A 15,439-nucleotide genomic window follows, 5' to 3' on the forward strand; every position below is an offset into this window, starting at 1 on the left:
AGACTTCAGTTTGAGGGGTGGGAGTAAAATTTTATCCTGTCTTTATAGACTTTTAGCCGTTGGAATCACCTTCCTTCTGAGACCTGGGTTTCAGAAAAGGTGTCTGGATTGGCAGTATCAAAGATGGAAGGGTGGCTTCCTGTTGAGGGTAAAGGTAATATAAATCCTTACAGGAACCTTGAGGGCATTTAGACTGAACCTGCAGCTGGTGTCCCACAACAGGGATGGAAGGACATCCTTATGTGTGTGTGGCAGAGGTTGGGGATCAGGAAAATCCCTCACATTCAGAATTTGCAGTAAACAACATGAACATTTCTCATTTGGTGGTTTAAGTGTACAGACCCCCACATTTGGCAAGAGTGGTGGGACTGCCGGAGAGGAATCCTCACAGTTTGTGACTGGAAAGCTCCAAACTTGTTGTGTACAATGGATGGATAAAGGATGAAACTAGCAAATAAAAAGCGTACACCCTCATATTTGGTGTAACCAGCAGTAGGATATAAGCTGAGATCTCCACATTTGGTGGCAGCAGTGGGATAACTGGAGAATAATCTCCCCACAGATCTCTTCAATAGCTTCAAAAATAAGGACAGATGTTATCTAACCTTGGCCTGTTAGACTGCCAAAATAAAGCTGCTTCGAGTCTCTTTGGAGTTATGCTATTTAAATGACGCATGCATCCTAAGAATCCGGAAGCTGCACCAAAGCTGCACTCCAGTGTTTAGGAATGGAGTGTGGCTTTGGCATGACCTCCGGACTCTTAGGACCCATGCATCATTTAAATAGCACACCTCCAAAGAGAATCGAAGCAGCTTTATTTTGGCAGTCTGTAACAGGTCCTAGTAACACCAAACAATGACCAGTAGCAACTTTTAAAGAATACCAATATGGTTGGGCCATAATCCTAACTATAAACAGTGATAAAATCTCATTATTTGCAAAACAGGGCATTCACAGTAACTGCTAGGTTTATTTAGCTTTACATGCATTTATATGTATGTTTTCAAAGCCCTCAAATAATATTTGGAATGGATTCTCAAACCTAGATACTTTTATCTCTCAGCTTGAAAGATAACAACAGAAGAATCTCACTCTCGAGCCAAAGTAATAGAAATTACTAAATACCAGTGTTTCTGATGACATAATCAAGCACAACCAATTTTTCAAACTGCGACTGAAATTGTTTCCTTGTATTCTCAGGCAAAGGGTCAGTTTCAAATTTCCTGAGCCAATAGTCAGCCTCTTTATAGCCTTCAACAAACAGCTGAAAGGAGCCAACCTACAATTTAAAATAAATTCTGCATTTAGGAAAGAAACAGCATTGAGTTTAAAGGTACCTAATATTGTAGTACTGCTATACACTGAAACTACTGCTAATGAACTCTAAAAATAGCTTTAAAAACAAAATGTGTAAATGACATTTAGATCAGAAATTTATTTGATGCCAGGAAAAGTATTCAAGGTAAAATAACAGCTCTTGACATTTAAAATGAAGTTCAAATAGCCTGGACATATTAGCCTAGAACTAACAAATAGCTTGGCTCTTCAATGAAAAAGTGAAGCAATTACAGAATTACTGAAGTTGATTTACTGGACAAAATAATCTATATTCATTATTGCCTATAGTCTATGCTGAAAACAATCAGAACTGTTTTTTTATTTGTCCAGATGCAAAAACATACAAAAATTGTGCAAATGAATTTCTCCAAAATTGCATTATTTATTTTTCTTATTAGGGGTATACTATGCAAGTTATTGAAACCCAACCCCAGACAACTGAAAATATTACAGTATTTGGTAAATTTGTTGGATCTGGCTTCTAAGATTTCAGTGGACAGCAGTACTACACCTTCTTTCTTACCTTCCCTGCCAGAGACTTGGAAGTGCACTTTTTATTACTGGGACACAAAGAGCTACGCCTATATTTTCCAACAACCTGTTTATATCCCAAATATCATTTGAGGCCTATTTTGAGCAACAAAGATGATACAGGTGTCATGGAAAATCTGATAAATCAATTAGAATTAAATGAAAATAAGAAAAAAGTGATACAGAAGAAGAAAATATACCAGACACTTTTGTGTAGCTGTGGGCTTGGAAAAGAACTATGAAGTGACAAGTTACAAGTAATATAGGCAGTATCCAGACCGGTGCAAAGCACCGGCCTGGATACGTGCTAGGGTTGCCTCGGGGCATCTTTTCCAGATGCCCCGCAACCCTAGCACGTAACCGCAGCACTGTAATGGGGGTGCCCTGTCTACATGGGTGCCGCCATTACGACGTCATGACTGCGCTGCAGCCAAACAGCATGGCGCAGACAGGATGTCCTGGCGCCCTTTCACCGGTGCCAGAAGGAGCTCCGTTTTGGAGCTCCTTCTGTTGCATGTATTGCTGGTGCGGCCTTTAAACGGCTGCGCCAGCGATACAAAGAGAGAGGGGCCAAGTGCCCTTTTCTCCCTTTCCCCACTGCTGTCGGGGTGTTCTTGGGACATGAAGCCCCAAGGACACCCCTTTCCAAGCTGCAGGGAAGAGGCATTTTGCCGCTTCCCTGAGGCCAGGAAAAGCAGCGGATCGGGGCCTTGGTTGCTGCCGCTGTGGCAGCTGAGGCCCTGATCCGTCGAGGAAAGGGGAGGGTGCAGGCCGCCCCAAAGGGGAGGTCTGTATCCCGCCATAGTTATCTGAAATAAATGACTTTGGGGGGCAATGAGAGTATGCTGATGCAACTTTTCAAGAACAAAGTAACTAATAGGAATAAAGTTACTTTATTGATGTGATGAGTAATGGTCTCCAGTTACTTCCAAAAGTTACATTTAAATAGCATGTAAGCTCTCACAGAAAAGTAATGGAAAGGCAATGAGTAGCATAGCATTTAACATAAAAAGTTTGCTTATTTATTTACTAAATTTATAGCCTGCCTTTCTCTTGAGATGGGATTTTTTTCATCATGTAAAAGTAACTCACTTTCCAAACTCTGGCTCAACCCAGTGAGATTTTTTTATTTTTTTCCTGAAAATTAGATTTTACTCTCAGATCTGTATTACAGTGATACAAACATCCCTTGAGTTTCAAAAAATGGCATGTGAGATGAAGGACAATTATTTGGGAAAGCAAAGCCCCAGGGCAATCATAGATTCTGGCCAAAAGGAACTAAATGGATTGTTATTTTGCCCATGTCTATTTATATTTAAGTTTAATTCGACAACTTGTTTTAATCCTCTTAGATTGTAGGCTTCTAGATACCATCAGAATAAAACATTTTAAATCTTTTTGAAAGACTTACCTTAGGAGGTAGTCCTATGCGATGAAATTTTTTGCCAACTTTTGGCACTTTTTCTAAAGCATATTTTTTCCCTCTTGATTTTGCACGGTCTATTGCACTGTAGTTGAAGGTCTCACTAACGATCCAGACAACCTTAAAACAAAGAAGTCTTATTTTCCTAAGTTCAACTTGGAGGTTCCAGTTATTGTAGCAGCATTTGAGTCACAAATCAGGAACAAAATATTTCATCTTCCTTTGCATGCACATTCAGAAAAGGCCAGTGTCAAATAGTCTATTGAGATATAGTGGCACTCTTCTTATCCACAGGCTTGCCATCTGTGGATCTGAGTTTCTCTGGACAGCAAGCCCCCATTGTTTGTAATGGAGCTGGATGCATGCCACACCACCATAGAAAACAATGGGGCTTAAGGTCCTACGTTTTATGTTATCTACGTGTGTGGGGGGGTCCAGAATAGATCTCCCATGGATACAAAGGGACAACTGTATACAAGTTCCATGAAATAAATCTAACCACTTAAAACAAACTGGGCCTACTCTAGATGCAAAAGGGCCAGACTGAACTCACAATTAACAGTTTTACTGTACTTGAAGAAACCTTGGTTGTCTTAAAGGATATGACATGTAGCCTTGATATGGTAGATAATGGTTTCCTGTACTTGAAGAGATCATGCTCCTTTTAAAAGATATGATGTATTGCTTGGAAGTATGGCTCCCAGAACCATAGGTGGTGGCTGTGGCTCACAGGGTTTCTGCTTGTTTGTTTAGCTTAGGCCAGTGATGGTGAACCTTTTAGAGGCCAAGTGCCCAAACTACAACCCAAAACCCACTTATTTATTGCAAAGTGCCATGTCCCTCTGGTTTTCAAGTAACAAACTCTGGCAAACTCTGTGCTGGGGCGACGGCACATGTGCCCACAGAGAGAGCTCTGAGTGCCACCTCTGGCACGCGTGCCATAGGTTCGCCATCACTGGCTTAGGCAGATGTATCAGCTAAGGCTTTACTAGAAAATGATGACCCAAATAGTGCTAAAAAGGAAAGTGGTGTTAACTTTAGCTGCACTAGCTTCTTATTTGTTTCCAGACACAATTCAAAGTGTTTTTCTAAAATAAAAACTGCAGAGTTAAAAATGATCTAGGCCCAGTTATCCAAGTCAGCTATCTCTTATACTGACATCTTCAGAAGACACCCCACAAATCCCCATATTAACAGAGATCTGAGCAGTTGGAATAAGGATCTCCAAGATGAAGCATCCTCTTTTTAATTTTCCTCTCGCTGGGAGTCCCACAAGTCAGCTCTATCCTACATTCTAAAAATGTGTTTATTTCTTGGGGGGGGGGGGAAATAGAAGAGAAAGGCAACTAAGAGCAATTCCCTCCCCTGCTGTGGTATACAGTATTAAATGAATTTCAATTACTGGTTTAAATAATGCACTTCTTTCATTGACATTTAAGACTGTTCACTGTTTTGTTACTACAGTGGTACCTCGGGATACGAAATACCCAGGTTACGAAATTTTCGGGATACGAAAAAATCCCATAGGAAATCATTGTTCCGGGTTACGAATGTTTTTTCGGGATACGAAGAAAATTTTTGGTGCTTTTTTCGGCTTTTTCGCACGAAACGCGGCTTTTCCCCATTAGCGCCTATGGCAATTCGGCTTACGAAGGCTTTTCGGGTTACGAAAGCGGCCGCAGAACGAATTAATTTCGTAACCCGAGGCACCACTGTATTGGAATTTTACCAGCCTGAGTATACAGTAGGTTGTATGGTGGGATACAATAAACATTTATACAAATGCTTGAGGTTGAAATGTTTGTCTAGCCTAAACTGTAACAAATAAACCCCCTAGGGGAAGGGGGAGACAAACTAAGCAGAAAAGTTTAATTCAGATGGAAGCTCTTACTGAAACACAATGTAAACATAAGAGAAGTAGTTTGTGACTTTTTTGCCCTGTGGAGCTAAATAACAAAAATGTGAAGCAGATCACTGCATCCTATTTCTGCTGGGGTGATTTCTACTGTAAAGTATTCTTACCTTGGTTTTAGGTACCACTCCTAATCCCAGTTTACTGTCCACGAGATAGGCACCAGATTCAGAGAGGTATCCCTGATTAGGAACAAGGCAGCCTCTGCCAAAACAGCAAGGGCAACAGATTTTGTGAAAATATTTGGTCCATTTTGGATTCAGGTGACCGTAAGGCTCTTCAGATTTTGGTTTAAACACTCCAATAGTGTTCTAAGAAAGAAACATAAAAGAATGAGGAAATTAAGACACATTTATTAGAGCATCTTACTCTGAAAGCAGTTGGAAATGTTTATGACTAAGGCATTTCATTGACAATTGACAACTGTCTCTTCCAACAAATAAAAAAAAAACCCTTTTCAAAATATAATGTTTTCTCATTTTGGCTGGAGGTCTCCGCTACCTTATAATATCTGCTATTATATTTCTATTCACACTGAATGACACAAGAGTGTTATTGTGTATTACGTGTGGTGATTAACTACTACGCAGATTAGTTAGTTAGTAACTAGGCTATTTTATTGCCTTTTGTTGAAACTTCCAGCGACTCCCACAAAAAGCTACTTTACAAACAATTCCTTTTGCAGCATCTCAGAGTAACAATATAAAAACGAACTTAATAGAAAGGCAGCAAGACAGGAAACAAAAACATCAAAGCTTTGCTTTGTAAAGAAGTATGCCAATCCAAAATTATATAAAATTAGGTTATGCAAAATTCAAAATCCAAGATGAAGCTATAACACAAAGCACTTTACAAATTTGCAAATTAATCCATAAAAACAAGTACACACACTTTACAAACATGTTCTCCAAGGAGTAATCACATCAATACGTGGCTTGTGTGATCACACATTTGATCGCAATATGTAACCAAAGCAGTGATCATAGCTATATGTAGTACGGTAATACTGTATCTTATTTAAAACTACTCTCAACTGACTGGTTTAAGAAAATGAGTTACAGAACATGGAATAGGAGAAACCATGATGGAACCATAGAGACAGAATTTTGAAGAAGAAGAAGAAGAAAGCCCAAGTAACCCATAAACCTTGGTGAGCTGTCTTATTTGAGGGTTCCATTGATCTATATTACAACAAGAGCACAATACATCTTAATTCAATTGGATGCTAATTCTCTGTCTAAGGGAGCAATGAAAGTGGTGCTTTTATTAACTTAGGCTCGGTACAAACGGGCCTTTTGGGATGCCCTCGTCACGTGCTAAGGTTGCCAGGGGGTGGAGCAACCGCACGCCGCGCAACCCTAGCATGTGGCCAGGGCGTCACCGCTGCACATGTAGTAATGATGTTGCAGCTGTGCTGCATCCAAATGATGCCGTCTGAGCCCCTGGCCGCCTTTTCCTGGCACTGTGTACCACGTCTCACTTATGTAATCCAAGGTAAATTTTGCATTTCCTTTGCATTTTGTATTTCCTTTCACTAATGTAATATTTTCCACAGGACAGAGGTTATTTCAGGTGATTCAGGACCACAAGACTTCACTAAATGCTACACAGCAAGGCTTCCACTTATGCAACAGGACTGTCACCTTGCTTTCCTGTCCTTTGCAACAGCTCTGTTCTCACCATTTGTTCTGGAAGGCCTTCCAAAGCTTAGGGCAGGGGAAGAGAATCTGGTCCACCAAGAATTTCCCTTCTATTTGCTTCCAATACTGCCATTCTACTCACTCTGCCATTCTACTCACTCCAACAGGCAGATAAACATCAGTGGATACACGCGATGGACACTTCGGGGTGAAGCAGATGGCCGGGAAGGAGTGGCCTCTGACCAGTGACCGCACGTCCCACTCTCAAAGCAGGCTGCCTGTGGTCAAAGCCGGAGCTGCCAGGAGTAAGTTTAAACCTACTCCTTTTTGATCCAGTTCTTTGGACCTGGGCATGGCTTACAGACGCTTCTTTTGGCCCATGTGTTTAGGGCCATCATGAGACAGGTTTATGTGGAATATCTGTGTATCTACATATTCTAATGTTTCTCAGTATCTGGGGAAAATATAGAGTAGGGAAGCAGGGAAACCTAACTAATGAATTCAGATTAGGTGATACTTTTTGATAGAGAGCTTCCCCTATCATTTTCTCTTCTTCAAACATCCCCCCCCGCCCCTACTCAGTCTCCAAAATATAGTGTCATAAGCTACACCCAACTGCATATTTTTCCTACTTTAGACCCATTTATAGGCTTAAACATTAAAAAAAAAGCTTAGCTACAAGTCTTAATTCTGACCAAGCCTACACCTGAATGTAATACTGATTTGATTAATACTACTTATGACCTATGTATGCCGTACTACTTGAAATGAAAAGACCAAACTAATGAGCAAACTAATAGTAAAATGTCCTGGGTCAGAAAGACATATGCAAAGTCAGACCTTGATATGCAAAGTCTGGCCTCAAAGTAATGCAATTACAGTGCGCCCTTTGTTTACACGAGGGATTCATTCCAGACTCCCCTGCGTAAAACAAATACTGCCTATGCTTGAGCCCCATTTAAATGAATGGGGCATGTTCATGTGGTGGTGTGGTGGCGCGCGTACACCAAAGGCACATTCCCCATTCATTCCTATGGGACGTGCCGCCCCTTCTTCAGCGTAGGCTGAAAGCTGTGTAAAGTGCGTCTGCGCATGATGCGGGCACACTGTACAACTTACAAAGAAATAATGGCAAGTCTGAGTAATACAGCTAAAGAGAGTCTAATTTCGATTTGTCTTGAAGGAACGCAACTCTTTAAGTTAAGCAGACCTTCCTATGAATTGTTTGCATCCACACTAAGACTTCCATGTAGCTATGTGAGAGGTGCTCTGAGATTTGTAGAGGAAGAAATGGGATAATGCTGCTATAAAGCAATAATAATTTCTTCAACCTAAAACAACATGGTGCAGAGAAACTATACCTTCATCATTTTAAAGACTTCCAGTACAAGTTGAATCTCCTTTATCCAAGATGCTTGGGACCAGAAGTGTTTGGGGTTTTGGATTTTTCTGGATTTTGGAACACCAGTATTTGCATATACATACATAATGGGATAGATTGGAGTCTAAAGATAAAATTCATTTATGTTTCATATACATCTTGGACACATAGGTTGAAGGTAACTGTATACAATATATTTTTAGTAATTTTGTGAATCAGTCAAAAGTTTGTAAACATTAAACCATCAGAAACCAAAGGTTCATTAACTCAACCACTCATGTGGACAATTTTAGAATATTTCAGGTTTTAAAATTCTGGAAAAGGGAGACTCAGTTTGGAAAAGGGAGATTCAAGGTGCTGGTGATAATACATAAAGCTTTAAATGACTTGAGACATTAATACTTTAAGGAGCATCTCCCCCTATATACACCTGCTCAACAATTCATATCTGTTGGAGGTGCTTTCTTCTGTGTCTCACCAGGAAACTTTATTCTGTGGCAGAACACATTCTCTGCTGAGGCATCTTGGTTGTGAAATATCCTGGCCTTAGAGGTCTAACTCGCACCAGTGCTGATGTTAAAATCCAACGCCTAGTAAAAGAATGGCCTTTCACAAAGCTTTGGGACCTAACTGATTTCATCCAAACTGCACATGTGTTATGTCTTTAAAATGTTTTAAACTGTTTAAATTGTTTTAAACTATCAAATTTTAAGAGTCAGCCCCCTGATGTATGGAAGCATTAATTATATTCACAGAGAAAGTGAAACCAGGAAGTTTAGTACGCAGAGAGATATTGCAGCACTTTTGAGACTACTGTAACTGTGAAAGATAGAAGTTGGCCGCATGAACTTTCGTAGACTAAAGTTTACTTCCGCAGAGGCAGGAAGTAGACTTTAGTCTATGAAAGCTCATGCTGCCAACTTCTTTCTTTCAGTTAGTCTCAAAGATGCTATAATCTCTACATACTGATTCTACAGACTAATATGGCTGTATCTTGTAATTCTATAACAAGTTTATTGTACACATATTTGTCAGAATAATTTAATTTGATATAAATAAACTGATAAAATAGCTACACTGTCATGTACAAATCAACCAATGAAACCCTGCCTTACCTTCAATATCTAAAAATACCTTAGACTTAAATTAAATCCTGCATTCTTTGTTTAAAAAAAGACTTACATCTCAAATCAGGGACGATAAATACAGTGCTCACCATCTATCACTGAATGGTCAGACGATGTTGCTGCTTGAGATATGTGTTTCTGGTCACCTTATATTAATGTACATTATGCCTAGTCAGTGTTCCTAACCTATGTACTACCACACTTTTTCTGCTTTTTCTCTTTTCATTGTCTTTGTAATTATACTTTACAAAATAGTAGCAGCAGTATACATCTGTTTTCACTTACTACTATGCTGCAGTACAGTTGCTTCCATCTGTATCACAGCAGACATGAAAATGTGATGGCAGAGTTCCTGTTTAACAAGGACACACTAAAAACTCATGCCACAGCAAGTCAGCTAGTCTCTAAGGGGCCATAATGCTTTCTGACTTCTAGATTCTATAAAGCAGCATGACTCTCCTAGGATTTTACAAGCCATTAGCTTCTTTATACAAGCAAAAAGTTCTCTTCTGCTTGCTGTATCTCAGTGTAAGCAAGAAACATTAACTGCATAATGCTAATTTAAAATGTTTAGAAGAGCTGAGTCAGTATTGCTGGCATACATAACACTGCATTCCATGCAACATCAACACACCACCATATATTGTTAACAGGGCTATATCAGAAACTAGGTTTTTCCTTAAGGTTTCCAGCTTAAAATATACAAAGTCTGTTATTGCCTCTTATTGTTTCAATTAAGAGGGCTGAAATTACAAATAGGTATGCATGATATTTTCTGGTATGTCTAACCTGTCCACCACTGTTTGTTTCCCTTAGCTCCAGCATGGGTTCTTGTAAAGTTTTAAACAATGGAACATGATTTAGCAAGTCTGATACTGTACTGTAAAATACTTAAATAAGACATTCTGCAGTTAGAGCAAAGGAACTCACAAAAAGACAAAAAACGAACTATAGTACTAATTCTAAGTACAGTGGGACCTTGTCATCCCTGGGCTTGCCATTCACAGATTTAGCTCTGCAGATGGCAAGCCCTTTGGTCCCCAATGGCAGTGCATACACGCAGCCGTGTTAATGGGTGCACACACATTGCGATCCCATTGGAGTCAACACGACTTTGAGGTCCCGTGTTTTTTGGTATCTGTGATAGTGGGGCAGAACAGATACAAAGGTCCAAGTGTAATAATATACAAGTGCAACAGAAAAACTTCGGATTGAGAAGGGAATCACCCCTTTCACACACACACAACTGCCTCAGCAGATCTTTCAGAAATCACAGCTGAGGCAAGGGGAGTGGGGCATCGGGGCAGAGCTTCTTTCAGGACCTTTGTAAGCAGTATTACTGTACTGATCCATGTATAAACCAACCCTGGATTTTAAGGTCAATTTTTGGGCATACATTTTCCTACTTATAGTCAAGCATATACGGTATTTACTATGAAATATAGTTAGTCCTCCACATTTGTGGGTTTAACAACTACGGTTTCAATTAAAGGTAAAGATAGTCCCTTGACATGAATGTCTAGTCGTAACCAACTGTAGAGGGCAGTGCTCATCTCTGTTAATAAGCCAAAGAGCCAGTGTTGTCTGAGGACTGCTCTGATGGTTTTGTGGCCAGCATGACTGCACTGAATGCTGTTTACCTTCCCAGCCAAGAGGTACCTATTGATCTACTTGCATTTGCATGCTTTCGAACTGCTAGGGTGGCAGAAGCTGGGACTAGTGATAGGAGTTCACCCCATCATGCAGCACTTGAGCCTCGAACTGCCAACCTTCAGAACTGGCATCTTAACCCCAAAAGCCACTACATCCCAAATCAGTTTCAATTATTCACAGATTATTTGCCTCCACCCCAATAGGAACTGATAAGTCTCGCCTCTCGTTTGCAATCTCTCTGTAAGCCTAGCAAGCCCTTCCCAGTCTGAGGTGACAGAACAAGCCCAGGCAGGGGTTGCACTGTGGAGACCCCATTCCCACTGCCACAGAACAAGCCATGGTTCATTGCATCCAGGCTAAGCCAAAGCACAGTGTCTCGTTCTATAATAGTGTTTTAGAAAAGAACATTGACACAAATAACAGTAAAGTAAAGCAGTCTGCATTTCCAACAGCAAGCTAATGAGATTATTAAATCTCTAGGTATATACTTTGACTTTGTCCTTCATAAAGAAGCAAATAAAGATATTAGACAGATGAGGTACAAACTATAACCAAAAACCGCTAGTGTGTACTAAGATATGCCCTTGGAATAGCACCGTTTAGATCTATCATGCCAATATTGCATGTGAAAACAAAAGAAATGAGAAAGAGGCAAAGGATTGCTTAATACAAGAGGAAGTAAAAAGAAGGTTACAGAACTGGTTTGAAATGGTATGCTGTAACACAACCTATTAATTTTAAAGTCAGCTTTCTACATAAATCAAAGTTGAAAAGATCATGAAACGGAAATAAATGATCCAGTGGCGTATTTCCATATCCAATGGTGCATTTCTTTACCTAGTAACAGAGAAATTTCTTCCATAGCCCCCTCATCTACAGTCTACATAGTACACACACACCCCAAAAAAATCTGTTCTAAAGAGTTTCCTAGCCCTCCAAAGCAGTATTGGGAGTGATGACTGTAGGGAGGAGGGGAGCTTTCCAGTTGTGAGAGAAACAGTCGGTCAAACAGAAATACCACTGGATCCTGGCACTTAAGGGTCACTATGTATTTTTTAAATGAGTGACCATCCCTTCATAAACATTACCTTATATTTACACTGCTCAAGCCTCTTCGTGAACATAGGTTTGGGATCAGATATTACAGTACTTACTCTTGTTTACCAAACACTTTATATATCAGATACAAGCCCAGCACAATTTTTTTATGTAGTAGGACCCCAAAGCCTCAAATCTGCCAAAAATTAAAAGAATATGGCACTTCAAGTTGTAGGTTTGCTTGGAAGTTGAGCCCACTGGAGGTGGAGGGTGCAAATAACCCCATCCTCAGCACAGCTGCCCACCCCTGGATATACAAACCAATGGTATACTTCATAGATTACAAGAAGCAAGCTCCAAGGCAGGAGCGTGCCACCAAACAAACAAATGGAACTTGAGCATAGGCATTTGTTCCTCATACGCAGGGTTTGTGTGTGTGTGGAACGGATCCCTGCGTATGAGAAGGGTGGACTGTATAAACATTTCTCATTAACACCACACTTACTTGTTTGGGATCTTTGACAAAGTAGCTCCCACTGGACCCCTGGGAGATTCTTTCTGGGAAGACCCCACATTCTATGGCTTGCTCCACTCGCTGCATGATTTCAGCAAATTCAGGATCGTCATCCAAAATGCAATTCATCTCTGCTGTACATCCAATGTTTCCTGTATGTGCTAGATGTCATTTTAAATTAGTCGTGTTGACCAATTAAATAATTTTAAGCAATTAATCATTTAAAGTACTAACTATCACTTATATAAAGCATATAAAACTTGTTTAGTGCTGTACAGAGATTAAAAGATTTCCTTCAGGTTGGAAGAAAAACACGAGATACCAATTATGGAAATAACAAAAATGCCAGAAATTTAATATAGTGTTTTTTAAAACTCTTTTAACATATAGGATAGTTAGAATGTATAAAGAAAAGAAATGTATAGAACTATCTATCAGGTCATAAACTCATAGAATCATAGAGTTGGAAGAGACCGCAAGGGCCATCCAGTCCAACCCCCTTCTGCCATGCAGGAAATCCAAATCAAAGCATACCTGACAGATGGCCATCCAGCCTCTGTTTAAAGACCTCCAAGGAAGGAGACTCTACTACACTCCGAGGGACTTTGTTCCACTGTCAAACAGCCCTTACTGTCAGGAAGTTCTTCCTAATGGTGAGGTGGAATCTGTTTTCCTGTAGCTTGCATCCATTGTTCCAGGTCCTAGTCTCTGGAGCAGCATAAAACAAGCTTGCTCCCTCTTCAATATGACATCACTTCAAATATTTAAACAGGGCGATCATATCACCTCTTAACCTTCTTTTCTCCAGGCTAAACATACCCAGCTCCCTAAGGCGTTCCTCATAGGGCATGGTTTCCAGACCCTTCACCATTTTAGTCGCCCTCCTTTGGACACATGGCTCCAGTTTCTCAATGTCCTTTTTGAATTGTGGTCATTTAAATGCAGAAATGCAGCTGACTGTAGTGTAATGGCCAAGTGGCTAAACTGTGAACCAACAGCTCTCCAATTCACACCTCAGCTTTGCTCTGAGTTCACTTAATGGTCTTAGCCTCCTCTTCTTCATCGTCAATATAAATAATAATGGTCTACTCTATAGCACGACTGTTAATACTACTAAGGCTTGGTCTACTCACACACACACACACATGACATAGTAAAATATATTGTGCTACCAATGTTAAGAGGATGTAATATACTTTTGCTTTATTTATGTTTATATAGCCTAGATTTCCTACAAGCTTTCACTGAGTACAGACTTCATCAGAAGCATGTGTTGCCCAGAATTCGCACATCTAACAACACAAGGTGTGGTGCGCAAAAGCTTATACTCTAATAATCAGGGTTTGTGTGTGTGTGTGTGTGTTAAGGTTACGCAGGAGTCCTGGTTGATCCTGTGCAGTGAGTTAGATTGCAAGAAACCAATTGTCTCAAGATAATCTGGTGAACTGCCTCACTGACTGGAGATTTCGAAAGGGGTTTCCTCCAGTCCTATTGCAATACTCTCTAAGCATAGATAGCATCACACTTGCGCTGACTTCTCCTACACATGAAATGTTTGCTCAGTGGAGGAGAAGCTTGTTGCTTTTTTTCCCCCTTGACAAAAATGGGCTCGAAAGAGGAGTTGCCCTTGCCTTCCTCTAAGAGCAGTGTTCCCCCCCAAATGATGCTCTTTAAGAGATGTTGGACTTCAATTCCCAGAAGCCTCAGGCAGCTTGCTGAAGGGATCAGGGATTCTGGGAGTTCAAGTCTAAAATGCCTGGAAGGAAGACCCAAGGTTGAGAACGATGGTCACCAAAGACTGAGCCCTTTAAGAGATGTTGGACTACATTTCCCAGAAGCCTCAGCCATGTCAGCCAATAGCCAGGGATTCTGGGGGACGAAGTCCAAAATCAGTTAAAGAGCACCGTTTGGGGACCACTGCTCTATATAGTCTCCATATACACTGAGTGGTCCCCAAACGGTGCCCTTTAAGAGATGTTGGACTACATCTCCCAGAAGCCTTAGCCACGTCGGCCAATAGCCAAGGATTCTGGGAGATGCAGTCCCAAAGGCGTTTGGTTATTCCGAAGAGCCGACAACAGTTGTCACCTGAGGCGGCGGCCGCAGCGAGGCCCTCCCGGCTCCTCCGGCTCCGTCCCGAGGCCGCGGCGCCCAGGAGCGGCTCCGACTCCTCTCCTTCCGCTTCATGGTCCAACTCCTCTTCTTCTACTACCACCGCCGCGCCTCGGCCCAGGCTGAGCCTGACGGCGCCCCCAGGAGCAACTTTGGCCCTTCTGGACACCGTAACCGGCGGGGGCTCCGTCTCCAGCTGGAGCAGCTCCTCGTCGGCCTCTTCCTCTTCTTCTTCCTCCTCCTCCATTCCAGGCTCAGGGCCTGGCGCCGCCATCAGTCTCAGAGCCGCTGGCCACGCCCCCTTTCCCTTCAAGCGCGAGCCCCCATAACCGACGACGACCTGCGCGGCGCGCGCCAACTGCGCAGGCGCAGAATGGAGGCGGGGCTCTGTGGGAACTACCTGTCGCCTCAGTCTTCTTCTTGCCCTTTCCTACTGTATTAGAGGTGTCTGAAGCGCGAAGGAGAAACAGGGCCCACAAAATGGCGGCCGTTACAACATAGAGAAAGAGCTCAAAACATACAAACAAAGCTCAAAACACTCACAATAAAGCTCTAAACATATATATATATATACACATATATACATACATACATATAGCTCAAAACAGTGTGAAAAAGCTCAAAAGCCCTCACAATAAATGGAAATTTCGTATCCTTTCACAGTCAAATGCTCAAAATTATCACTAATTAAATCTGTCAGGCAGTCCAACTCCATCCTTTGGTTTTTTTAAAGATCCAAAACCCACACTACAGAAATAATCTACTCTGAG

The 15,439-nt window shown here is 41.2% G+C and overlaps 1 protein-coding gene across 1 annotated transcript in view; it reads right to left on the reverse strand.

Annotated features, from left to right (window-relative positions):
• Positions 1 to 15,016, reverse strand: part of PI4K2B (phosphatidylinositol 4-kinase type 2 beta) — a 22,334-nt gene extending 7,318 nt beyond the window's left edge. The window contains 5 exon segments of the mRNA XM_042469387.1: positions 1,126 to 1,279; positions 3,281 to 3,412; positions 5,315 to 5,515; positions 12,549 to 12,718; positions 14,646 to 15,016. Coding sequence (XP_042325321.1) covers positions 1,126 to 1,279; positions 3,281 to 3,412; positions 5,315 to 5,515; positions 12,549 to 12,718; positions 14,646 to 14,943 — 955 coding nt within the window. The 5' untranslated portion in view covers positions 14,944 to 15,016.
• Between the last annotated feature and the right edge of the window lie 423 nt (positions 15,017 to 15,439).

This window comes from Sceloporus undulatus, chromosome 5 (genome assembly GCF_019175285.1).
Source record: "Sceloporus undulatus isolate JIND9_A2432 ecotype Alabama chromosome 5, SceUnd_v1.1, whole genome shotgun sequence".
Lineage (NCBI taxonomy): Eukaryota > Metazoa > Chordata > Lepidosauria > Squamata > Phrynosomatidae > Sceloporus > Sceloporus undulatus.